At 41.8% G+C, this 26,753-nt stretch overlaps 1 protein-coding gene across 7 annotated transcripts in view; it reads left to right on the top strand.

The window, feature by feature from the left end:
* The first annotated feature begins 794 nt into the window (after positions 1 to 794).
* Positions 795 to 26,753, top strand: part of ABHD12 (abhydrolase domain containing 12, lysophospholipase) — a 73,201-nt gene continuing 47,242 nt past the window's right edge. For 3 of the 7 annotated variants that reach the window (XR_014235379.1, XR_014235380.1, XM_082359098.1), the window contains exon 1: positions 797 to 1,140. Coding sequence is in view for 5 of the 7 variants with exons in the window: in XM_082359098.1 (XP_082215224.1) it covers positions 950 to 1,140 (191 nt within the window). In the remaining 2 variants the exon portion in view is untranslated. Of the gene's footprint in view, positions 1,141 to 22,574; positions 22,745 to 26,753 lie in introns of those variants that run through there. The other 4 variants (XM_082359095.1, XM_082359096.1, XM_082359094.1 and 1 more) reach the window with 4 other exon arrangements.

Below are 26,753 nucleotides of genomic sequence, written 5' to 3' on the forward strand. Positions count from 1 at the left end.
ATAGTTTTCACTGGCACAAATGTTGAAATTACGAGTTACTTTGGAATAAATAAGCGAATCTCTTGGTTGTAGATCATTTGTAAAAAAAAAAAAAAATAATGCCATACTAAAGAAAGCCAAAGCTATAAAACTGAATAGGTGAAACTGCTCTTTCTTTTCTGTTTTTAGGATGGGTTGAATTAGTACTTAATTTGTGTTTCACAAGTGGGAATTTGTGAAATGGATTCTTCCCCCATCAGCTAGTTCTGCTTTATAAAAATCTAAAATCTAATACTGTTTTTTTAAAAAAGTAAAATTTTTAAGCAGCTCAGTTTTCAAACGTTCGACCCCCAAAAAAATAAAAAGAAATATCTATACATTTCTGTTTCAAATTAATAAACAAAACTACCAGATCACATAGTTTTTAAAGAAAAGTCCTTGTGGGAAAATAGTTATAAATCATTATTAGGACAGAATTGTCATGTCACCTTTTTCTTTTTGTTGTGTAAATTCTTATAAAACCCTTTCGGGTGTTTCCACTGTTGGGAGGAGTCAGAGAGCCGGGGATATGAGCGGAGCACCCTTCGGGCCGCTGCAGTGGGCACCAGGCGGCCTCGGGTCTGACCTAGCCCGACCCCTGCCCGGCGCTACTCTGCCAGTCAGCCACGCCCGAACGGTGACGCACCTTGCGGCTTCGTTTGCCCGTGTCCAAGATGGCTGCGATCGCCGCTGGGGATGTTGGGCGCGCCGGGCGCCGGGTAGGGGGCCCCGGCCGGCGTACCCGCCTACAGCCACTCAGAGCCGGCCAATCAGCGCCGGTAGGCCACCGGCCCCGCCCCGACCCCGGCCGGCAAGGACGTCAGGGCGGCGGGCTCGAGGCGGTGGCGGCTCACCTGAGCGGCTGCTCCCCTGAGCGGCGGCCGGCGGCGAGGGCCGGGGCGAGGGTGAGGCCGGCGGTGCTGGCCACGGGATGAGGAAGCGGACCGAGCCCGTCGCCCTGGAGCATGAGTGCCACGCCGCCTCGGGCTCGTCCTCCGCCGGCTCGGCCGCCGCGGCGCTGGACGCCGACTGCCGCCTGAAGCAGAACCTGTGCCTGACGGGCCCCGGGCCGGCCGAGCCGCGCTGCGCCGCCGACGCGGGCATGAAGCGGGCGCTGGGCAGGTGAGCGGCGGAGGCGGCCGGGACCCACAACCCTCCGGAGCTACTTGCCCTCCACCCCGCGTGCCCCCCGACCCTCTCCGGGCGTCCCCGGGTGCCTCCCCCGTGGTCCCCCTCTGGCCCCCGCGCCCCCTTCCTTCCCGGGCGGGCCTGGGGGCCCCTCCAGCGACCGGCCGGTGAGCGCCTCTCGACGAGGGTGGCGAGCTCCTGGACGCCTGGGAGCGCGGACTCCGCTCCGACCTTCTCTGCGTCCGACTCCGACCCATCGTCCCTCTCGCCGGGTGGGCAGCTCCCCGGTGCCTGAGTCTCCGCGGCGCCCTCTGCTCGAAGCTGCCGGGCCCTCGGGGACGGTTGAGGGGTCGGCCGTGTCCAGGGGCAGGGGGTGCACCGCGTCCTCGGGGAAGGTTGAGGGGTCGGCCGTGTGCAGGGACACGGGGTGCACCGCATCCTCGGCTGTCGAGGGCGTGGGGGGGAAGCCCGGCGTTCGCGAGCAGCTGGCTGGTGGTACGTGGAATGTGTCCACAGGAGTCGTCTCCTTGGGAATCTCCGTTCCGTCCGGAAGTCACCTGGTTATTTTCGGTCTCTCTTTGGGGAGATGAATGCGTTTATGTTAAATTAATCTCACAGTTGGGATAGGGGCATATTTCACGCGGGCAAGTCTCTCCCCGTAGGCTGGCTGTTTGTAGAACATATCACTCATGGCAGTTTTGAAGTCTTGATGTTTCATGGTGTTTGAAGAAGTTAGTATGTAATATTCTCAGGTGTTGTAGCAGAGTCACTTATTTTGGGGTCAACTGGAATGCCCTTAATTGACACTGGCCACTTCCGTGTAAAATACTTACCCAAATAGCCCCTAAAAACATCAACTGCATTGCCTGAAAGATTATGAAATTAAACTATATACTTCTCTAAGTCAGTGGTTCCCAGTCTTGCCAGAAGTTCAGGCACTGACAGTATTTTTGTTTTTGTGTAAAATTATCTAGCAACTGGTTAGTATCTTTTGTGAAACTAATCTGTTCTGTGGAAAGGTTTATTTGCATTAAAAACTCACAATTGGCTTTAATGCACTTTTAGTAACAAGGTTGACATAACACTTAGGTTGGGAACTCTTCCTCTGAAGAAATCAAGTTGTGATGCACAATGTTTGGGGAAACAGTGCTGGCCTGGCACCTTCCTTGAAAGATGTACTGTATTAAAAGGATCTGATTATTTTTATTTTTGAGTTGAGGACAAAGAGAGACATTCAAGTGGTGCCATATCCTTTGGATAAACAAAAGGCTGTTACAGGAATAAAAAGAAAAGCAGAGGGCGGGAAGGCCAAATTTGTGTGTTAGCCCATGGCTTCCTTCCCTATTGCCTGAAATGCTCTCCTGGACATTCTCCTGCAGTGTTTTCGCCTTCAACCAGGTCTCTGCTTTACTGTCACCTCTTCAGAGAGGCCTTCCCAGACCAGCACATCCAAAATAGCCTTCCTGCCGCCCCCAACCCCCCTATTCTGTTTACTTGTTTCTTCATCGCACTTATCCCTTAGCTCAGGGGTCCCCAAACCACCCCCCCACCCCGCCCCCAGGCCACACAGCAGGTGAGCAGAGCAGCGGGCGAGCAGGCAAATCTTCATCTTCCGCTCCCGCTCCCCGTCACTCCCCATTGCTCGCATTACCGCCTGAACCATCCCCCCCATCACTCACATTACTGCCTGAAACCATCTCCCTCCCTTCCGTGGAAAAATTGTCTTCCATGAAACTGGTCCCTGGTGCCAGAAAGGTTGGGGACCGCTGCCTTAGCTGACGGTGTGATTGCCTGCACACTTGGCTTGCTTTGTGGGTAGTCTCCTTTATGAGAATGGAAGCCCTCTGAGAGCAGGGACAGTTTTTCTCTCAGCGTCTGTCTCCAGGGCCTGGCACATAGTAGGTGGGAGAAAATACTTGTTGAATGAATATCTAGAATAGATTCCTAGAATTGGAATTGCTGAGCCAAGAGGTGTGTGTTTATGACTTTGAAAGCGAGGGTCAAAGCGCCCTCCCAAGAAGTTGTACTGATTTGTACCCCCTCCAGTAGTGTCAGTTGCCTCCCCCCCGAATATTGAACATTACCAGATATTTTGATCTTTTTCTACTTGATTGATGAAAATGATATCTGATTTGTAACTTTAATTTGCATTTCTTAATGGTTAGGTGGCAATTTTTGTGTGTTTTTCTAAGCTCATTATACGTCTTTGGGATTATTTATGTCTTTAATGACCCGCCTTTGTTTGGGTCCTCCTGCACATTTCTTTTAACCTTCTATTGTGCACGTGTTCAAATATACAAAAGTAGAGGAGACAGTATAATATAATATAATGAATAGTCAATAGTTTTCCATGTTTTGCCAATCTTGAATCATCTCTTCCTCCTCCCCTCTGTTTTTAGTATGGTGGGGGACTAGGCTATTTTAAAGCAAATGATTTCATCCATAAATATTTCGCAGTATATCATGAACAAATAAGGACTTTTTGAAATATATCTAACCCCAAAGCTATGATCATATTGTATCAAAATTAACAATTTATAATCTGTAATTAATTTAATATTATCTAATATCCAGTCTACATATACATTTCCCTGTCTCAGGAATGTCTTTTTAAGTTAGTTTTAAAATCCTGTACATTTCTTAAGTTTATTCCTAGTTATTTTATCTTTCTGTTGTTATTGAAAATAGAATATTTTCTTATATTACATATTGTAACTGGTTGTATTACTTCTGTAACTAGCAACTTACATAGTCTTAGTTTCAAGTAATTTTTGCAGTTGGTTCTTGAATTTTCCAGGTATACTATCATGTCAGCTACAAATAATAAGAATTTTGTCTAATTTTCTACTTTCTTATGTCTTTTGTTTCTTTCTCCTTTTTGGTTACATTGTATTTCCAGAACAAGATTGAATAATAGGGATGATACTGGGTATCTTTGTCCTGTTCCTTACTTTAAAGAGAATTCTTTTAGTGTTTGTGCCACGTTATTTTAGTAAGGGGTGTGTTGCTGTTTTGTCTTTTTTTAAATCAAAAATGGTTGTTGAATTTTATTAAATGCTGTTTTAGCATCTGTGAAATGATCATATAAATTTTCTCTTGACCTGTTAATATGCTGAGTTGTAGTAATAGATTTTATAATATTGAATCATCATTTTATCTTATTGAATCATCATTATTGAATCATCAATGATAACTCTAATTATGTAGAGATACAGGACACAAATCTCACCAACGAGGTGCAAAGTCCCAGGGTCCCAGGGTCCCTATTCTATTTATTAATATTTTACACCATTATTTGTGAGACTAGTCTGTAATTTTGTTTTTCAATGCTGTCTTTACCAAGTTGTGTTAGTGTTTTCTATAGCTTTATTAAAAAGTTTTCTTTTTCTCTTCTGTAGCCAGTTTAAATACTTTTGAAATGATCTCTGTCTTTAAATGTTGATAGAATGCACCTGTAAAACTACCTAAGCATGGTGCTTTTTTTTTAGACTATAGCACTTTGATAACTATTATAGTTTCTTAGATTTGCTCTCTCTTTCTGGGTTCAGTTTTGGTGATTTATATGTTTATAGTAAATCATCTTTTATATCTAGCTTTTTCCTCTGTACCTGGGGCTGTTCCCTAGTCTTGTTTCCTATTTCATATACTTATACTTTTTTCCCCTTTTTTCTTGCTCTAGTACGCACACACGTACACACACACACACACACTAAAGTGGATTTTTTCCTAAATAAAAAAATATTTTTTCCCAAAGAAAACCTTTTTTTGTTTATTATTCTGGGAGGCCAGGATGGAGAAAACGTGTTCTATCTGAAGGGGGCAGCAGCTACTGCATTCTCTCCTGTTGCTCCCCAGCAGGAAGGTGGCTCCAGGGCAGCCAGATCTTCCAGTCTTTCCTGAAGAGTAGCTGGGTGTAAGCCTGCATCTGTGATCTCTAACTTTTTAAATGTTGCTGGCAACTAATTCAGATGAAAACAACAACCTTGGAGGTAAAACAAAACCAAAACCAGTTTGTGTGTGTGTTTTTAATTTTATTTATTTATTTATTTGGCTGCCTTGGGTCTTAGTTGGGGCATGTGGGCTTCTCTCTGGTTGCGGCTTGTGGGCTCAGTAGTTGTGGCGTGCGGGCTTAATTGCCCCAGGGCATGTGGGATCTTAGTTCCCTGACCAGGGCTCGAACCCGTGTCCCCTGCATTGGCAGGCCGATTCTTAACCACTGGACCACCAGGGAAGTCTGTGTGTGTGTGTGTGTTTTAATTGAAGTATAGTTGATTTACAATGTTGTGTTTCAGGTGTACAGCAAAGTGATTCAGATATATATATATGTTCTTTTTCAGATTCTTTTCCCTTATAGGCTATTACAACATACTGAGTATAGTTCCCTTTTTGTTTGTTTTAATTGTTGGACTAAAGGGTTATTTTTGAAGGTAAATGTTTATCTGACTTACATGTCAACTGTGTACTCCATAAGAGGAGGGACTGGATACTATTTTTGCTTTGCGTATGTCTGGTACAAGGAGGCAAATGAGGGATTCTGTGGGCCTTTCATTTTCTTTTCTGTAATCTTGGACTTCTTGGCAATATGCAGTAAAGGCATAAGTGGTCTAAATTGGCCCTAAGGAGGCAGTAATGAGATGTATAGGTCTCTGTTTCAGTCAACTAGACTGTCCTTTGACTGTCAACTCACAGGCCAGATCTACCAGATAACCGAGATCAGTGGACGGCCTGGGAGATTTCACAGCAGATGACCTTTGTTTGTAAATACAGAAGAACTCAGGCATCACCCTTGGTTCCTTCTTCATCCAAAAGAAGGAACTGCATGCAGGGCTGCTAATGGCTTCACCATAACCCAGAAAGGCAGATGACCAAGGTGAATGTCTGTCTCGGAGCTAGGTTTTGTCCTTAAAGTCTGGTTTTCTCCATCCCCCTTCTCCTCCCACTCCCCAGAGCAGAGTCTGTGCCTGGACCATGACAAGCAGGGGGGCAGGCTTTGTTATGGTGCCTCAAATGGGGCCCCCAACTGGGTCCCTCTCTTCCCAGTTGTGGTTTATCTTATCAGGGACACAGTCCAGCCCTGGACCAGGGACCCTGGGACCCTGGGACCCTGGGACTTCGCACCTCGTTGGTGAGATTTGTGTTCTGTATCTCTGCTTGTTTCCCAGTTCCTTTCAGCCAGCATATACTCTCCCTTCTCAAGGGAGTGTCTGTCTTCTACAGTAATGTTGAGCATACACTGCTCAAATGCAGGAGATTAAAATCTCCAGAAGATACTTATCACAGAGGTAACCTTGGAAAGAGGCTTAGAAGATGGGTCATCTTCTCAGGGTTCTGCTGACAGCAGTGGAGACAGGATGCCTTTCCAGACTCATGATCCTCCTCCTCCTCCCACTAGAGCACTTTTCTTCCAAAATGCAGTCTACAGGAAAATTTTAACTGCAATATGATCTTGAAAACTGACAGATTAAGTCAATGCTTTTCACCCGGACGTGATGCCACAGAACTTGGGTGTCCACATGGAGAGTGGGTAGGTCATTTGTCTTTTCCTGAACTGAGGGCCAGGGTCTGGAGTGTCAATGAGGACACGGGCTGCTGACACAGGGAAGTGTGATGCCAGGAAACCCAGCCTGAGGTGTCCAGTTGGTAGAAAGACCCGTTGTTTAGGCTTGGTGCCCGTCTTAGTATTTGATATTTTAGGGGAAAGCTTGCATGGATAACTGAGTCTCGAGTGTTTTCAGGTTTGTGGCTTGGGGTGAGTTGCTTAACTATGAGTTTGTTTCTTCCTCTATAACGTGGGGATAAAAATATCTTCCTTATAGGATTGGGGTGAGGGTCCAGTATATGAAAGAGCCGGGCACACAGTGAGCACTCAATCAGTGGCATCTTGGTCATCCCCAATATTATTGCTAGTGTTATTTGTTGGAGTATTGAGAAAGCTCTGTTAACTTAGGTCAAGAAGCATGTACCCCTCCCTCCCTTTCTGCCCCCAAACTTTTTTTTTAGTTAATTAATTAATTTATTATTTATTTATTTTGGCTGTGCTGGATCTTCATTGTGGCACACAGGACCTTTAGTTGTGGCATGCGGGCTTCTTAGTTGTGGCATGCGAACTCTTATTTGTGGCATGCATGTGGGATCTAGTTCCCCCACCAGGGATGGAACCTGGGCCCCCTGCTTTGGGAGCACGGAGTCTTACCCACTGGACCACCAGGGAAGTCCCTGCCCCCAAACAATTAAGTATGTCTTCTCAGCCAATTGTCATGCATGTAGTTGTCATCATGATCAGTTAACACATCTGTTGGTAATAGAACGTTTTAAGCAATACTTTTTGGTTATTCAACACTTTTTTTTCACTTGTTCATTTAGCAAAGTTTGATGTATGTACAGTAACTCTTCTAGGTGCTGCGGCTGCAGCAGTGGATGTGGGTCATGTCTTGTGGACTTTACCTTCTGGTGGCAGAGGCAGGTGACAAGCGAACAAGTATGTGCTGTGTCAGGTGCTCAGGGCTTGAGGAGGAAAGTAGGGCCAGTAAGGAGCAGCTGAGGCGTGTATACAGGAGGCCTTTCTCGTAAGGGGACATTTGAATGGAAGCCACGGGCTGCTTTAGAGTGGAGGAGTGCCTGGGTATGATGTATGTCATTGAGATGTCACTCTGATTGCTGGGATGAAGACAGACTGGAAGGGCAGCAGGAGCAGGGGGACTCGCTAGAAGTCATCCGGGCAACAGATGATGGGGACTTGGGCCTGGGGTAGCTGTGGAGGTGAGAAACGTTGCATTCTGGATCTGTTTCCAAGGAGGTGTCAACAGGATTTGCTGATGGATTAGTAAGAAAGAGCGAGGACAGTCACAGGATTCACCAGTTCTCTTCTGAGCAATGGAAGAGTGGAGCTGCCATGTGCTGAGATGGGGCAGTTGTGGGAAATGAGTTTGGTTTGGGGCATATGGAGGTGCCTATGAAACATGCAAGTGGAATAGGAAGGAGGAGTTGGAGTTCAGGGGAGAGCTGGGGCCAACATCTGACGTTAGCCTGCAGATAGTGTTCAGAGTCACGACAGGATCCCAGGGCTGGACCCTGGGCCCTGGACAGGTAGGGGCTGGAGAAGGGGAGCCTCAAACCAAGGAGACCTGGAGGGAGGCAGCTGAGAGGAGAGCTGGGACGAAGGGGTCAAGGGAGCTACTGGAAGAAAGCCTGTTGCAGAGGAGAGTGTGATCTGCCATTGGATTTGGAGACATAGAGATCAGTGGTTGTTAGTGTGGTTAATTTGAGTGGTGGAGGCAAGATCCTGATGGAGTGGCTCAAGGGAGAAGTAGGGAGAAGAAATGCAGGTAGCTTTTCCAAGGAGTTTTGCCATAAAAGGCAACAGAAATGAGGGGGTGGGTAACTGGAGTAGGGGGAAGTTTCTGACCGGTGCTGTAGAGTGCCTTGGTTTGCTCCTGGGGATAGTCCAGGAGGGGAAAGACTGGTGATGCCGAGCACTGGTGGCGTGGTGTCTTTGGGACCCAGTACCCCAAGGCCAAGTCAGCGGTCCCCAGACAGGGAGGTAGGCCAAGGGCGCTGTGAAGTTGCAGGGAGGTGGTTAGATGTGTAGGGGGAGCACTGGAGGTTCTCTTCTGGGTGCTTCTGTTTTCTCTGTGAAATAAGAGCAAAGCCCTGTGCCGAGGGGAGAGGAGGTACTGCAGGTGTTTCCCTTTCAGTTCTCAACCTGGACCCAGTTTTACCTCTCTATCCTTAACCTAATCAAATGTTTCCTACCATTATTTGCTAAAGTCTCATTAACACGGACAGTCAAGCCCCTTGACAGAGACTCTTTTTGACATGTGGTGTTGCAAAAATGGATGATAGAAGTGGTTCTCATGGGAAGTCGTTTCAGCTGTGACTTGCTGTGTGTCTGAGAAGCCATGTGCGTTCTGCACAGCTGAGTACTGCCTGGTCCTGGGGGGCCTGAGGGCAGCTGCCCCCCGGAGGGCCCTGCACACGGCCCAGTGACGGGGGTGTTAAGCTGGGTTTGAGGTGGAGGTGGGGAGAAGATCAACATAAACGGAGGGCAACACAGAGTGAGTATGTGGGACGTAGGCAGAATTCTTACCTCTCAGGTTTTGCTAATACACAAATAGAAGTTTCTAAATAGAATTTGTCTTGAGGTGATTCTTATGGGCTTTAATTGTCTTAATCATGTGTCATCTGTTTACCAGGTATGGAAATGCCCTGAGAAGGTAAAAAGAGGAGGGGGTAGATGAGTGTCAGTGTGAGGAGTTTCAGAAGGAATTTCATTTTGCAAAGATGAAGGCAGAGAAGGAGTGTCAATGAAGGAATACAAGCACATCTCAGGAATGCTGCAATTTAGGGTTTGTCCTTGAAGCTTGAAAGTTGTCCTGAGCTTTAGGGTAAAGAAAAGAAAGTTGAAATTATTTTCAGTTCTCATCACACTTTCAGATTTCCACATAAGGTTTAGAGATATATATACATATATATTTTTTAATAAATTTATTTATTTATTTTTGGCTGTGTTGGGTCTTTGTTGCTGCGCTCGGGCTTTCTCTAGTTGCGGCGAGCAGGGGCTACTCTTCATTGCAGTGCGTGGGCTTCTCATTATGGTGGCTTCTCTTCTTGCAGAGCATGGGCTCTAGGTGCGCAGCCTTCAGTAGTTGTGGCATGCGGGCTCAGTAGTTGTGGCGCACGGGCTTAGTTGCTCCGCAGCATGTGGGATCTTCCAGGACCAGGGCTCGAACCCGTGTCCCCTGCATTGACAGGCGGATTCTTTACCACTGTGCCACCAGGGAAGTCCCAAGGTTTCGATATATTGACTGAACTATTCGTAATGGGAAGGGAAGAATGTTCAGTGTTGAAGCAGGTCGTTTGGATGCTGTAGTTCAGGGTCCTGAAAGAGATATATGCCTTTTAACTTTCAACTGTTTCTTTCTCCTAATAATGTGTACAACACAGACTCTTTACTGTTTCATGTTTGACTTGTGCCATTCCTAGGCCTGGAACATCATGTGGTTCCTACCTGAAAGTGGCCGTGTCAGTGTTGGGTGTTTATAGGTTATTGTATTCAACGAACAGTTAACTTGCTTCTATTGTTTGTTTGATGTCAAGCTAGGCACTGGGAAAGCTGAAAGATGGCAGTATCTATACTCAGGGAGTGTGTTGTCTATAAGTTTTTATGTGTGGCAGCCACCTGCTCTAATACTCAAACATTTTTTTTAACATTTTTATTGGAGTATAATTGCTTTACAATGGTGTGTTAGTTTCTTCAAACATTTTTATGATGTCTATAGAAGAGACAAAATGCAAGGATGGCTGGAGATGATTAGTCTGATCTCATATTCATCCTTTGTTGCTCTCACATTTTTTGTGCTGATTTATCTTCACAGTATCTCATCTTTTAGGCTCCCACTTCAATGACAGGATATAACTCATCCTGTCAATGCATCCCTGGCATACCAAGCTTTCTGTAGATAAAAGAAAAGAAATGTTCGCAGTTTAGGGACACAGCACACCTTGACAAGGCATGTCATGGCAGAACCTACGGGAAGGAAAATAAGACTGCCATTCTAGGACATCGGATACTTGGTTTTGGGTTCCAGAAGGAAGGGACTGTTACACCAGTGGAGGCCAGCTGGGAGCCTGCCAGTACAGCCCCAGGGCCTCAAGAGAAAGCACAAGGGAGATTCTGCAGCGACCAAGGCAGGGATCTCCAGGTATGAGGCCACCACAAGGGAAGGCAACTGCTATGGTGAAAGGCCGCCCTTGAGAGATCCTGTCTCTTTCCCTCTGTTCCTTTCTCATTTTGTTTTTTTCCTGATTACAAAAGTAAAAAAAGATTTCTTAATACAAATTTAAATCAGAGAAAGTGGAATTATCCCCTGGATAATTACTGTTAACAGTGTGACATATATTGAGAAGATTGCTTGCATGTTTATTCTTTTATTCATCTAACAAATACTTGTTGAAGACGTACTGTGTGCTGGAGGCTGTGGATAAAACGTTACACAGAGTCAGACAGGTCCCAACCCTTGTGGAGCTCACATTCTCCTCGTGAAGGAGAAAGAAAGCAAAAAAGGTACATGTAAATACACAGTAAATTTCAAGAGGTGGTAAAGTGCTATAAAGAAAAACAGGGCTTCCCTGGTGGCGCAGTGGTTAACAATCCGCCTGCCAATGCAAGAGACACGGGTTTGAGCCCTGTTCTGGGAAGATCCCACGTGCCACGGAGCAACTAAGCCCGTGAGCCACAACTACTGAGCCTGCGCTCTAGAGCTCACAAGCCACAACTACTGAGCCCGCATGCCACAATTACTGAGCCTGTGCGCCTAGAGCCCATGCTCCACAACAAGAGAAGCCACCGCAATGAGAAGCCTGTGCACTGCAACGAAGAGTAGCCCCCGCTTGCCGCAACTAGAGAAAGGCCATGTGCAGCAACGAAGACCCAACGCAGCCAAAAACAAATTAAATAAATAAATAAATAAAGCAAGATAGCTTTAAGAAGAAGATAACAAACCCAAAATGGAGTTGCTTATGCTAAATAAGCCCCACGTCACCGAACGGGGACTTAACTTCATTACAGACTCAGCTCTCCTAGAAATGGGTTCTTAAACCAGTCAATCAGGAATCGCCTGGTTAGCACTCATGTGGTCATCTGCCTGATAGACCCCTGTCGTCTCCTAAAGGAAAGTGACCATGGAATAAATAACCCGCTCCTTTTGTCTTATAAAACTTACTTGTTCCCGCTCTCTTCTCCCTGTGAAAGTCTTTCATTTTGTACAGCTCCTTGGAGTTCCTGTTTGCTGCATGAGATGCTGCCCAATTCATGAATTGTTGAATAAAGCCAATAAGATCTTTAAGGTTTGCTCAGATGAATTTTGTTTTTTAACAGGAGGTAAAACAATTGTGTATGAAGCACTTGAAAATAAGCTATACTATAGTGATAAAACATCCTTGTCACTGTCAGGAGAATAAGGCCTTTTCACAGTAGGTCACCCAGCTGTTAAACTCTGCCAGCATCCTCATGACTTTCTGTTTTCTTCTCTGGGAACAAAGACATTTATGGGATTTCACTTGTGTATTTTATTAAGGCCTTAAAGCTTTTAATTCTGTTCAGTGAAATTACTCCCAATACTGTGTTTGAATAAGAGTTTGAAGATTGTTCTTAAGGTTTCCACCTATAAACTAGGTAGAAATCCACCTATTAGTCTTGGGGAGTGAATTTTGGATTTATTCTTTTGTTCCTTCTGAGAGAATATAATGAGATAATAGAATAGAATATATATATGTATGTACACATATATATATGATGGAATATATAATATAAGATGTATTTTGGAATATATCTATTAATATAATGGAATAAAGCCAAAAACTCTTCCTTAATGATTTTGATGGTTACAGTAATGGAGGAATTGGTGAAAACTAAATATAGATACTTTTTAATAGGAATACAGTTCTTCCACTTCTGGCCACTGAAGATAGAGTAACAGGGACTGAATTTACCCTGAAATAACTAAAACAACAACAAAATCCAGACAAAATGCATGAAACAAGGTTTCAAAACACTGGCCACTGGCAACGAGAGACAGTAGTCTCTGAGAGGTGACAAACAAAGTGAGCCCTACAACAACTCCAGCTTACTGCCGTCTGAGAGTTTCCCTGCTGTATCACAGGGACAAGGAAATTGATGTGGAGCCTGGTGGACTTCCTGAGCTGTGGATAAGGTGCTGAGAGTCTGGGGACACCAACATGCCTACAGTTTATAGGACAGAGGACCAGGGAGAGACATCGGTACAGAGAGAACTCTGGAGATCTGCAGAGGAGAATCTGGAGATCTCTACACCTTGAGTATTCAACACAGTGCTGCTCAGCACACGTGTGTGAGGAAACTATCTGAGGCTGGGGAGAGAACTTCCCTAAAGGTTTAGATGAAACAGTTCCAGTTCCCTCTAACAAGACCATAATTCACTGAACATTGGGTAGAACACTCAGGAATGTCATGCTTCAGTAATGGGAAATAATTAGCCCTAGACAGAGTACTGCTCTGGACCCACCTAACAAATCATAAAAACAAAACCCAGAAGAATCAAACTGTTTCCAATTCACTGCATCCTGAAACAAGATTCAATATTTATAGGAATATAAAAATAACCAGCACCCAACAAAGTAAAATTCACAATGTCTCGTATCTAATCAAATATTATCAGATGTATTAGTTTGCTTGGGCAGCCATAACAAAGTACTACATACTGGGTGGCTGAAATGAGAGAAATTTATTTTTTCACAGTTCTGGATGCTAGAAGTCTGAGATCAGTGTGTTGGCAGCATTGGTTTCTTCTGGGGCCTCTCTCCTTGGCTTGTAGATGGCCATGTTCTCCCTGTGTCTTACATGGTCTTTCCTCTGCATGTTCTTCTTATAAGGACACCAGTCTTATTGGACTACAGCCTACCATAATGACCAATTTTTCTTTTTAACATTTATTTAGTTAGACTGTGCTGGGTCTTAGTTGCAGCATGCGGACTCTTAGTTGCGGCATGTGAACTCTTAGTTGTGGTATGTATGTAGGATCTAGTTTCCTGACCAGGGATCGAACCCAGGCCCCCTGCATTGGGAACGCAGTCTTACCCACTTGACCACCAGGAAAGTCCCCACTAATGACTGAATTTTAACTTAATTTAACCTCTAAAAGACTCTATCTCCAAATACAGTCACATTCTTAGCACCTGGAGTTAGTATCTAAATGTATGAATTACAGTTGGGGAGCACAGTGCAAGGAGACAGGAAAATGTAACCTGTAATGAGAATAAGCAATCAATGAAAACCAATCCAGAACTGACACAGATGTTACAGTCAGCAAAGGACATTAAAACAGTTATTACAACTATATTCCATGTGTTCAAAAAGTTAAGTAGAGTCATGGAAGATATGAAAATTACCCAAATCAAGTTTTTAAAGATGACAAACTACAAGTGTGTTAAGTGAAAGATACACTGAGGGGCATTAATGGCAGATTAGATGTTGCAGAAGGAAAGATTCAGTTATCCAACATGAAACATATAAAAAAGAATCAAAAAATTTTCAGAAGTAGCACTGAACTGTGGAACAACTTCAGGCAGCTTAATATATGGGTAATTAGAGTTCCCACAGAAGCAGGAGAGAAAGAAAAAATAGGTGAAAGAATAATGGCCAGAAACTTTCCAAGCTCGATGGAAACTGTAAACTCAACTCAGTGAATCACCCACACAAAAAACAGGAAGAAAAACTATACCAAGGCACATCATAATCAAATTACTCAAAACCAGTGATGAAGAGAAAAATCTTAAAAGCAGCCAGCGGAAAAAAGACATGTACAGAAAAGCAAATATGCAGGTGACAGCAGATTTCTTGTGAGGAAAAAAAAAGTAAGAAGGCCATGGAGCAGCATATTTAAAACACTGAAAAAACAAAAAAAGAAAACCAAAAAAACACTATCCACCTAGAATTTATTCTCTCTTTCTTTCCTCTTTTCTTTTTTCTTTCCTCTTTTCTTTTTTCTCCTTCCTCCCTGCCTTCTTTCCTTATAAATGAAGTATAATTGACTTACTATATTAGTTTCAGGTGTACAACATAGTGATTCAGTATTTTTATACATTACAAAATGATCACCATGATAAGTCGCTACCATCTGTCCCCCTACAGAGTTATAGTATTATTGGTTATATTCCCTGTGCTGTACGTTTCATCCCTGTGACTTACTTATTTTATTGGAAGTTTGTACTTCTTAATCTCCCTAACCTATTTCACTTATCCCCCTACACGCCTCCCCTCTGGTAGCCACCAATTTGTTCTCTATCGGTCTGTTTCTGTTTTGTTATGTTTGTTCTGTTCTTTAGATTCCACATACAAGACAAATCATATGGTATTTGTCTTTCTCTGTCTGACTTATCTCAGCATAATACCTTCAGGTCCCTCCATGTTGTCGCAAATGACAGATTTCATTTTTTAAAAAAATAAATTTATTTATTTTTGGCTGTGTTGGGTCTTTGTTGCTGCATGCAGGCTTTCTCTAGTTGCAGCAAGTGGGGACTACTCTTCGTTGCGGAGCACGGGCTCTAGGCACACGGGCTTCAGTAGTTGTGGTGCTCGGGCTTAGTTGCTCCGCAGCATGTGGGATCTTCCTGGACCAGGGCTCAAACCCATGTCCCCTGCATTGGCAGGCAGAGTCTTAACCACTGCACCACCAGGGAAGTTCCCAGATTTCATTTTTTTTTAATGGCTGAATCATAGTCTATTGTGTGTGTGTGTGTGTGTGTGTGTGTGTGTATCACATCATTATCCATTCATCTGTTATTTGTTGTCTTTTTTGATGATAGTCATTCTGACAGGTGTGAGGTGATATCTCATGGTTTTCATTTGCATTTACTTGATGATTAGTGATGCTAAGCATCTTTTCATGTGTCTGTTGGCCATCTGTGTATCTTCTTTGGAAAAATGTCTATTTGGGTCCTCTGACCCATTTTTTAATTGGGCTGTTTGTTTTTTGATGTTTAGTTGTATGAGTTCTTATACATATTGGCTATTAACCCCTTATCAAATACACTGTTTGCAAATATCTTCTCTCATTCAGTAGGGTGCCTTTTTGTTTTGTTGATAGTTTCCTTCACCGTGCAAAAGCTTTTTAGTTGGATGTAGTCCTGTTCGTTTATTTTTCCTTTTGTTTCCCTTGCCTGAGGAGATACCAATATATCTATATATCTATATCTATCTGATGTCAGAGAGCATACTGCCTATGTTTTCTTCTAGGAGTTTATGGTTTCAGGTCTTACATTTAAGTCATTAATCCATTTTGAATTTATTTCTGTATATAGTGTGAGAAAGTAGTCCAGTTCGCTTCTTTTGCATGTAGCTCTCCAGTTTTCCCAACACCATTTACTGAAGAGGCTTTCTTTTTCCCATCATATATTCTTGCCTCCTTTGTCATAGATTAATTGACCATATGAGTGTGGGTTTATTTCTGGGCTCGCTGTTCTGTTCTGTTGATCCATGTGTCTGTTTTTGTGCCAGTATCATACTGTTTTTTTGGTTTTGTTTATTTATTTATTTATTTATTTATTTAGGCTGCACTTAGTTGCGGCATGTGAGATCTTTCTTGTAGCATGTTTACTTGCAGCATGCGGGATTTTTAGTTGAGGCATGCAGGTTTCTTAGTTGTGGCACGCATGTGGGATCTTTTTCCCTGAGTAGGGATTGAACCCAGGCACATTGCGTTGGGAGTGTGGAGTCTTACCCACTGGACCCCCAGGGAAGTCCCACTGTTTTTTTTTTTTTAATTGAAATATAGTTGATTTACAGTGTTGTCCTACTGTTTTGATTACTATAGCTTTGTAGTATAGTTGGAAATAATGGAGCATGATACCTCCAGCTTTGTTCTTTCTTAAAATTATTTCAGCTATTTGGGAGTCTTTTGTGTTTCCATACAAATTTTGGCATTATTTGTTCTAGTTCTGTGAAAAATTCCGTTGGAATTTTGATAGGGATTGCATTGAATCTGTGGATTGTCTTGGGATTCTTCCAATCCATGAACATGGTATATCTTTCCATTTGTTTCTTTTTAGTTTCTTTCATCAGTGTATTATAGTTTTCTGGGTACAGATCTTTTCCCTCCTTGGTTAGATTTATTCCCGGATATTTTATTCTTTTTGATGCAATTGTAAATGGGGTCTTCTTAATTTCTCTTTCTGATAGTTCATTGTTAGTGTACAGAAATGCAACAGATTTGTATTATTTTGCATCCTGCAGCTTTACTGAATTTATTGGTGAGTTCTGATAGTTTTTTGATGGTGTCTTTAGGATTTTTTATATATAATGTCATGTCATATGCAAACAGTGACAGTTTTACTTCTTCCTTTCCAACTTGGATTCTCTTCATTTTTCTTGTCTGATTGCTGTGTCTAGGACTTCCAATACTATCTTGAATAAAAATGGTGAGTGGGCATCCTTGTCTTGTTCCTGATCTTAGGGGAAATGCTTTCCGCTTGTCACCTTTTTGTATGATGTTGGCATAGGTTTACCATAGATGGCCTTTGTTATGTTGAGGTATGTTCCCTCTATACCAACTTGGGTGAAAGTTTTTATCATAAATGGGTATTGGATTTTGTCAAAAGCTTTTTCTGCATCTATTAATATGATCTTATGATTTTTATTTTTCAATTTGTTATGTGGTGTATCACATTGATTTCTGGATATTGAAACACCCTGCATCCATGGGATAAATCCCACTTGATTATGGTGTATGATCTTTTTGATGTATTGTTGAATTCATTTTGCTAATATTTTATTGAAGATTTTTACATCAGTGTTCATCAGGGCTATTGGCCTCTGTTTTCCTTATTTTGTGGTATCCTCATCTGGTTTTGGTACCAAGGTGATGCTGGCCTTGTAGAATGAGTTTGGAAGCACTCGTAACTCTTCCTTTTTTGCAGTAGTTGGAGAAAGATAGATATCAATTCTTCCTTAAATGTTTGGTAGAATTCATCTATAAATCCATCTGATCCTGGACTTTTGTTTGTTGGGAGTTTGTTTTGTTTTTTGTTTTTGTTTATTTTGCTGATTCAGTTTCATGACTGGTAATCATTCTGTTCATATCTTCTGTTTTTTTCTGATTCAGTTTTAGGAGATTGTACTTTTTAGGAATTTATCCATTTATTCTGGGTTGTCCATTTTATTGGTGTTTAATTGTAGTAATCTTTTATGATCCTTTGTATTGCTGTGGTGTCATTTATAACTTCTCTTTCATTTCTGATTTTATTGATTTGGTCCCACTCTTTTTTTTATTGATGAGTCTGGCTAAAGGTTTGTCAATTTTGTTTATCTTTTCAAAGAACCAGCTCTTAGTTTCATTGATCTTTTCTGCTGTTGTTTTAAGTCTCCATTTATTTCTGCTCAGAACCTTATTTTTCTTTCCTTCTACTAACTTTGAGTTTTGTTTGTTCTTCAATTTCTAGTTTCTTTAGACGTAAGGTTAGATAGTCTATTTAGATTTTTCTTGTTTCCTGAGGTAGGCTTGTATTAGTATAAACTTCTTTCTTAGAATTGCTCTTGCTGTGTCCCATAGGTTTTGGATCATTGTATTTCCATTTTCATTTGTCTTCAGGTATTTTTTAATTTCCTCTTTGATTTCTTCAGTGACCCATTGTTTGTTGAGAAGCATATTGTTTAGCCTCCACATGTGTGTTTGTGTTTTTTGCAGTTTTTTCCATGTAGTAGATTTCTACTCTCATACCACTGTGGTTGGAAAGGATGCTTGCTATGCTTTCCATCTTAACTTTATTGAGACTTGATATATCTGTTAAGTTCATCTGGTCTAATGTGTCACTTAAGGCCAGTGTTTCCTTATTGATTTTCTCTCTGGATGATCTGTCCATTGATGTAAGTGGGGTGTTAAAGTCCCCTACTATTATTGTGTTACTGTCAGTTTTTCCCTTCATGTTTGTTAATATTTGCTTTATGTATTTAGTTGCTCCTGTGTTGGGCGCATATATGTTTACATTTGTTATATCTTCCTATTGGATTGATCCCTTGATCATTATTTAATGTCCTTCTTTGTTGTTACAGTCTGTTCAAAAATCTATTTTGTCTGCTATACGTATTGCTGCCCCTGCTGTCTTTTTGTTTCCATTTGCATGGAATACCGTTTTCCATTACCTCACTTTCAGTCTCTGTGTTTTTAGATCTGAAATGAGTCTCTTGTATTCAGCATATAGATGGGTCATGTTTTTTTTTTAGTCTGTTCAGCCGTTCTGTGCCTTTTGATTGGAGCATTTAGTCCATTTACTTCTAAAGTAATTATTGATAGGTATGTACTTATCACCGTTTTTTAAAATAAATTTATTTGTTTATTTTTGCTTGTGATGGGTCCTCATTGCTGCACACAGGCTTTCTCTAGTGGTGGCAAGCAGGGGCTACTGTTCGTTGCGTTGTGCGGGCTTTTCATTGTGGTGGCTTCTCTTGTTGCGGAGCATGGGCTCTAGGCACGTGGGCTTCAGTAGTCGTGGCATGCAGGCTCAGTAGTTGTGGCTTGCGGGCTCTAGAGTGCAGGCTCAGTAGTTTTGGCGCACAGGCTTAGTTGCTCCGCAGCATGTGGGATCTTCCTGGATCAGGCTGGAACCCATGTCCCCTGCATTGGCAGGCGGATTCTTAACCACTGTGCCACCAGGGAAGTCCCTACTTATTTCCATTTTGTTAAATGTTTTCTGATTGTTTTTATAGTTCTCATTTGTTCCTTCTTCTTTTGCTCTTCTGTGATTTGATGATATCTTTAGTGTTATATTTAGGTTGCTTTCTCTTTGTGTGTGTGTGTGAGAGAGAGAGTTGTAAGTTTTTGGTTTGTGGTTACCATGATGTTCATATATAACAATTACAGACACACATATGTAATATATGTTAGTAATAACTTGTGTTATTATTTTAAGTTGATGATCTTTTAAGTTGAAATTCAGTCTAACAACCCTGCATTTTCATTCTCCCGCCATGTTTAATTTTTTTGACATCATATTTTACATCTTTTTGTTTCGTGTATCCCGTAACTACTTATCATGGATATAGATGATTTTACCACTTTTGTCCTTTACCCTTCCTACTAGCTTTATAAGTGGTTGATGCACAACATTTACTGTATGTTTGCCTTTACCAATGAGATTTTTTCATTTCATAATTTTCATATTTCTAGTTGTGTGGTTTTTTCCTTTTTTTTTTTTTAATCCTGCTTAGAGAAGTCCCTTTAACATTTCTCATAATGCCAATGCAGTGGTGCTGAATTCTTTTAGTTATTGCTTATGTGTAGAACTTTTTATCTCTTCTTCAAATATGAATGATAGCCCTGCTGGGTAGGGTATTTTTAGTTACAGTACGTCCCCTATATATGAACCTTTAAGTTGCAAACTTTCAAAAATGGAAACGTGGGGCTTCCCTGGTGGCGCAGTGGTTGAGAATCTGCCTGCCAATGCAGGGGACACGGGTTCGAGCCCTGGTCTGGGAAGATCCCACATGCCGCGGAGCAACTAGGCCCGTGAGCCACAATTACTGAGCCTGCGTGTCTGGAGCCTGTGCTCCACAACAAGAGAGGCCGCGATAATGAGAGGCCCACGCACCGCGATGAAGAGTGGCCCCCACTTGCCACAACTAGAGAAAGCCCTCGCACAGAAACGAAGACCCAACACAGCCATAAATAAATAAATAAATAAAAATTAAACTTAAAAAAAAAAAAAAAAAAGGAAACGTGCTCACATGTCCAGTCATGTAAGTTAGTTCATGTGTCTGGCATACACTGTCACGTGCATGCATCCTCTACAAGTGGTTGTCCTTTTGTGTACTTTACAGTAGTGTATAGAGTACAGTAGTACAGTGTCTTTATTTCAAGCCCAGGATATCTGGAAGCAAGTGTAAAAGCAGTGATGATGTAGCTGGACTTTTCAAGGTACTGTACTGTAAGATTTAAAGTGTTTTCTTTATTTTTTGTGTTTGTTTTTTATGTATTATTTGTGTGAAAATTATTATAAACCTATTACAGTACAGTACTGTATAGCCAATTGTGTTTGGGTACCTAGGCTAACTTTGTTGGACTTACGAACAAATTGGACTTAACAAATGGACTCTTGCAATGGAACTTGTTTGTATGTAGGGGACTTACTATATAGATTTTTTTCCTTTCATTACTTTGAATATATCATGCCACTTCCTTCTGGCCTGCGAAGTTTCTGCTGAAAAGTCAGCTTATAGTCTTAGGGAGTTCCCCTGCACATAACTAATTGCTTTTTTCTTGCTACTTTTAAGACTCTTTATCTTTAATTTTGCCACTTTAATTATAATTTGTCTTGGTGTAGATCTCTTTGGACTCACCTTGTTTGGGACTTAGTGCTTCCTGGACTTGGATGTCTGTTTCCTTTTCCAGGTTAGGAAAGTTTTCAGCTATTATTTGTTTGAATAAGTTCTCTGCCTCTTTCTCTCTTCTCCTTCTGGGACACCTATAATGTGAATGTTAGTATGCTTGATGTGGTCCTAGATGTCTCTTATTAAACTATGCTCATTTTTAAAAATTCTTTTTTCTGTTCAGGCTGGATGGTTCCACTACTCTGTCTTCCAGTTTGCTGATTTGTTCTCATTCACTGTTCATTCCTTCCAGTATAGTTTTATTTCAGTTATTATGTTCGTCAGCTCTGTTTGATTCTTCTTTATATTTTCTAACTTGTTAAAATTCTCACTGCATTCATCCATTCTTCCCCCAAGTTCTTTAAGCATCTTTATGAATATTACCTTGAACTGTTTGTTGGGTAGTTTGCTTATCTCCATCTTGGCTCAGTTCTTCTTCTAGGGTTTTGTCTTGTTCCTTTATTTGAAACAGATTTCTTTGTTGTTTCATTTTGTCTAATTCTTTGTGTTTATTTCCCTGTATTTGGTAGGTTGGTTACGTCTCCTGATCTTGGAAAAGTGGCCTTATATAGGAGATGTCCTGTGTGGCTTAGCAGTCTACTCCCCTCTGGCCACCAGAGCTATATGCTCTAGGGGTGCCCCCTATGTTGGCTGCATGGGCCCTTCTGTTGTGGCAGGGTCTACTACTGTGGGCATGCTGGGAGGTGGGCCTGGACCCGGGCCAGGTTGACTGCCAGGTCCTGCCTCATGCGGTGGCTGTTGGCCCATTGGTTGTTGGGGCCGAGTCCTGGTACATCTAGCTGCATGTCCTGGGGTGTCCTGGGGTTGTTGCCAGCCTGCTAGTGGGCGGATAAGCCCCTGACCCTAATAGTCTAAAGGGAAGACTCCAAAATGGTGCTTGCCAGTGCCACTGTTCTTGTGGTAGAATGAGCTCCCCAAAATGGCTGCCACCAGTATCTGTGTCCCCAAGGGGAGTCCCAGTTGCCTCCTGCCTCTTCAGGATGCTCTCCAAGATTAGTAAGTTGGTGTGACCCAGGCTACTTTCAAATTACTGTCTCTGTGCTGGGACTTGGAGCATGTGAGATTTTGTGTGCACCCTTTAACAGCACACTCTCTGTTTCCTGTAGCTCTCTAGCTCTCCTGTATAGAAGCCCCACTAGCCTTCAAAGCGAGATGTTCTGGGGGCTGATCTTCCCGGTGCAGGACCCCTGGACTGGAGTGCCTGATGTGAGGCTCAGACCCCTCACTCCTTGGGGAAAACATGTGCCATTGTGATTATCCTTCTGTCAGTGTGTTGCCTACTTGGGGTGTGGATCTGCCTCTCCTACCTGTCTCATTGTGGTTCCTTCTTCATACCGTTAATTCTGGAAAGTCTTTTCTGCTAGTCTTCATGTTCTTCTCATAGACAGTTGTTCTGTAAATAGTTGTAATTTTGGTGTACCTGTGGGAAAAGGTGAGCTCAGGGTTTTCCTGCTCCACCATCTTGGCCACACTTCACCTAGAATTCTTCACCAGGTGAACACATCTTCCAAAAACAAAGAAGTTTTCAGACATATGAAAGCTGAAAGAATTAATCACCAGCAGACCCACACTGTAAGAAACGTTAAAGGATGTCCTTCAGGCAGAAGAAAAATTATACCAGATGAAAACCTGAATCTACACAAATGAATGAAGAACACTGGAAATGATTATGCGAGAAAATATGTAAGCTATATTTTTTATTATTTAAATATCTTTATATTAAAATTGCTTACATAAAAGTAGTAACAATGCTTTGTGAAGTTTATAACATCTATAAAGTAAAATTCATGACAACAAATGGATATAGGCCAGGAGAGAAGAAATGGAAGTAAACTATTATAAGATCTTTATGTTATATGTGAAATGGTATAATCTCACTTGGATGTCAATATGATAAAGATGGATACTGTAAACTTTAAGGCAGTCACTAAAGTAACAAAACAAAGAGTTAATAGGAACCCAACAAAGGAAATAATTAAAAAATGCTTGGTTAATTCAAAGGAGGGCAGAAAAAGAGGAAAAGGGGAACAAAGATAGATGGAACAAATAGAAAACAAAAAGCAAGATGGTCTAAACACCCAATTATAAGGCAGAGATTATTCAGATTGGATAAAAAAAAAACAATATCCAACTATGTGATGCCTACCAAAGAAAGGCATTTTAAATATAAAACAAAAAGGTTAAAATTATATGAATGAAAATATAAACATACTGTGGTAACACTAGTTAGAAGGTAGCTGGGGTGTCTATATTAATATCAGATGAAGTAGACTTCAGAGCAAAGAATATTACCAGAGATAAAGAAGACCATTTCATAATGACAAAGGGATAAAATAATCAAGGGGACATAACAGTCCTAAACATTTAAATACATAATTGACAGGGCTTCAGAATACATGAAGCAGAAATAGAACTGCAAGGAAAATAGACACATCCACAATTATAATCAGAGATTTCAATAACGGATAGAAGCAGGAGGCAGAAAATCAGTAAGGATATAGTACGCTTGACCAACATTGTTCACCAGTTTAACTTGGTTGCCAGTTCCCCCAACAATAGCAGGTACACATTCTCCTCAAGTACACATGGAACATTTACCAGATAGACCACATTCTAGGCCATAAAACAAGTCTCAATAATCTAAGAGAATTTATGTCATGCAAAGTCTGTTTTCTGACCACAAAGATTTAAATTAGAAATCAATAATAGAAGATGTCTGGAAAAATCCCCAAACATTTGAGTACTGAATAACATACTTTTGAATAAGCCACCAGTCAAGGAAGAAATCAAAGGGGAAATTAGACAGTAGTTGGAACTGAATGAAAATAAACATGTATGCCCCTAAAGCATCCTTGGGGAGTTTATAGCACTAAATACTTACAGTAGAAAAGAAGAAAGGTCTGTAGTCAATGACTTTAGCTTGTTTTAAGATACTAGAAAAAAAGAGCAAATTAAACCCAAAGTAACCAGAAAGAAGCATATGATAAATACCAAACAAATCAGAAAAATAGAAAACAGAAAAACAATGTTTATAGCAGGTTTAATGTATAACAAGCAAGTAATAGAAACAACCCAAATGTCCAACAACTGAATGTAAAAACAAATTATATATCCCTACAATGGAATATTACTCAGCAATCAAAAGGAATGAACTTGGAACATAGAGGATATATTGGGCAATGAAACTACTCTGCATGGTACTACAGTGGTGGATACATATCATTATACATTTGTCCATACTCTTAGAATGTACACTGTGAGTGAATCCTAAAGTAAGCTATGGACTCTGGGTGATGATGTGCCAGTGGTGGTTCATCAGTTGTAACAAATGTATCACTGGTGGGGGATGTAATAGTGGGTGAGGGGACTTCCCTGGTGGTCCAGTGGTTAAGACTCCATGCTCCCAATGCAAGGAGCATGGGTTCGATCCTTTGTCAGGGAACTAAGATCCCGCATGCTACATGGTGCGACCAAAAAAAAAAAAAATGAGTGAGGTTGGTGGGGGGGAGGTGTTGTGTATGTACCTTCTGCTCAGTACCGCTGTAAAGCTAAAACTGCTCTTAAAAAGTTTTTTTTTTTTTCAGGATTATTCTCTTTTTTTTTTTTTTAATTTATTTAGTTTATTTATTTTTGGCTGCATTGTGTCTTCATTGCTGCACGCGGGTTTTCTCTAGTTGCGGCGAGCGGGGGCTACTCTTCGTTGCGGTGCACGGGCCTCTCACTGCGGTGGCTTCTCTTGTTGCGGAGCACGGGTTCTAGGCGTGCGGGCTTCAGTAGTTGTGGCTCGTGGGCTCTAGAGCGCAGGCTCAGTAGTTGTGGCGCACCGGCTTAGTTGCTCCGCAGCATGTGGGATCTTCCCGGGCCAGGGCTCGAACCCGTGTCCCTTGCGTTGGCAGGCGGATTCTTAACTACTGCGCCACCAGGGAAGCGCAAAAAGTTTTTTTAAATGAGTGAACTATTGATACAGACAGGAGTAAGTGAACAAATGAATCTCAAAATAATTGTGCTGAGTGAAAGAATCCATTTCATTTAGGTAAAACAAGGAAATTCAAACTAACCTGTAGTGATAGAAAGTCCTTGGTTGCTTGGGGGTGGGGAATGGGGACCAGAGAGGGGCAGGAGGGAGGAATTAAAAGGGGCAAGAGGAAACTTCTGGGGTGATAGGTATGGTCATTATCTTGAATGTGGTGATGGTTTCACAAGTGTTTAATAGGTTAAAACTTATCACATTATACACTAAATATGTGCAGTTTATGTCAATTATACCTCATTAAATGTGCTTAGAAAACAAAATAAATATTATTGTGCTTTTACATGAGCATTTTGAAAAAAGTTCCCCCAGCTTTCATTCTTGTCCACGTTGTTGTCACCACCTGCTCAGTGTAGAACTTCTGTTGGTTTTATTGCCACCAGCCTCTGAAATTATGGGCATTGTCAGGTGAGTTGAAACACCAAGGAGAAACCCAGGTGAGCTGAGGGTCAAGTTACTTTTTGGATTTCTAGCAATGTTTAATTCATTTCCAATGAGGATTTGGTGGAATGGAAAGAGTGGGCCAGACTGAGAGGCCCAGGACACGAGCTCATCCTCAGCTGAGGCCTTACCTTGAGCAAGTGAATTAATAACTGTGAGCTTAGTTTTCATATCTCTAAAATGGAAGTCTTACCTATTTTACCTGCTTCATGGAGTTGTAATATTTCAACAAGGTTATATCGGTATTATACAAGTATAAAGTGAGTGGTATAATGGGTTTTTTTCCCTGTCCACTTACCCATCTACTTTTTCTGTTAATTTAAAAGAAGTTCACAAGAGACACCTGTTTTACATGTTAATTTGTTGTCCTTGTTTTTATACTTTTTTCTGGAGATAATTAAATTACCTGTATTGTTAAGTCCTTATTTTTTTGCTTTGTATTGCTACAGGTTTCAGAACTTTCTCAGATACTTTTTTGCTATGAAAATAGCACTGGAGAGTAAGTAGTTTCTAGTTGGTAGGGTGCTTACTACTTTGCTTAGAGACTTGTATTGTCTCTTACTGACAATTCTAGTGCTAGGCAAACAATGCTTCTTGAGTGAAAAGGGAGTTATAATGATTTCCCAAGTGAGACAGCCTTTTAAAAAAATTTATTGTGGTAAAATATACAAAGCAAAATTGACCACTTTAACCTTTAAGTGTATAGTTCAGTAGCATTAAACACATTCACTGTGTTTAAATGTCTGTGTTGCTGAGGGGGCCTTTGTTAAGAGCCAAGGCTACACTCAAGGTCTTGGTCTGCAGTCCCTCAAGAGCAGGAAGGCTGTGTTTGCTGAGCTTTTAAAGCAGTACTCTTGTATCCTGGATGCCCCACTGTCTTTCAAAAAAAGCATCAAGCAAGTTGGTGTTTGCTGAAGATGGGGGCAAGGAAAGTGAAGGAGAGTGGTAGAGACAGAACAAAAAAGAAATGAAGAGAAGGAAAAGGAAAGAATCAATAAAGATAGTCACAGAAAGAGTTAATAAAAATAACATTGAGGGGCTTCCCTGGTGGCACAGTGGTTGAGAATCTGCCTGCCAATGCAGGGGACACGGGTTCGAGCCCTGGTCTGGGAAGATCCCACATGCCGCAGAGCAACTAGGCCCGTGAGCCACAATTACTGAGCCTGCGCGTCTGGAGCCTGTGCTCTGCAACAAGAGAGGCCGCGATAATGAGAGGCCCGC

This window comes from Balaenoptera borealis (assembly GCF_965194805.1).
Source record: "Balaenoptera borealis genome assembly, chromosome: 16".
NCBI lineage: Eukaryota > Metazoa > Chordata > Mammalia > Artiodactyla > Balaenopteridae > Balaenoptera > Balaenoptera borealis.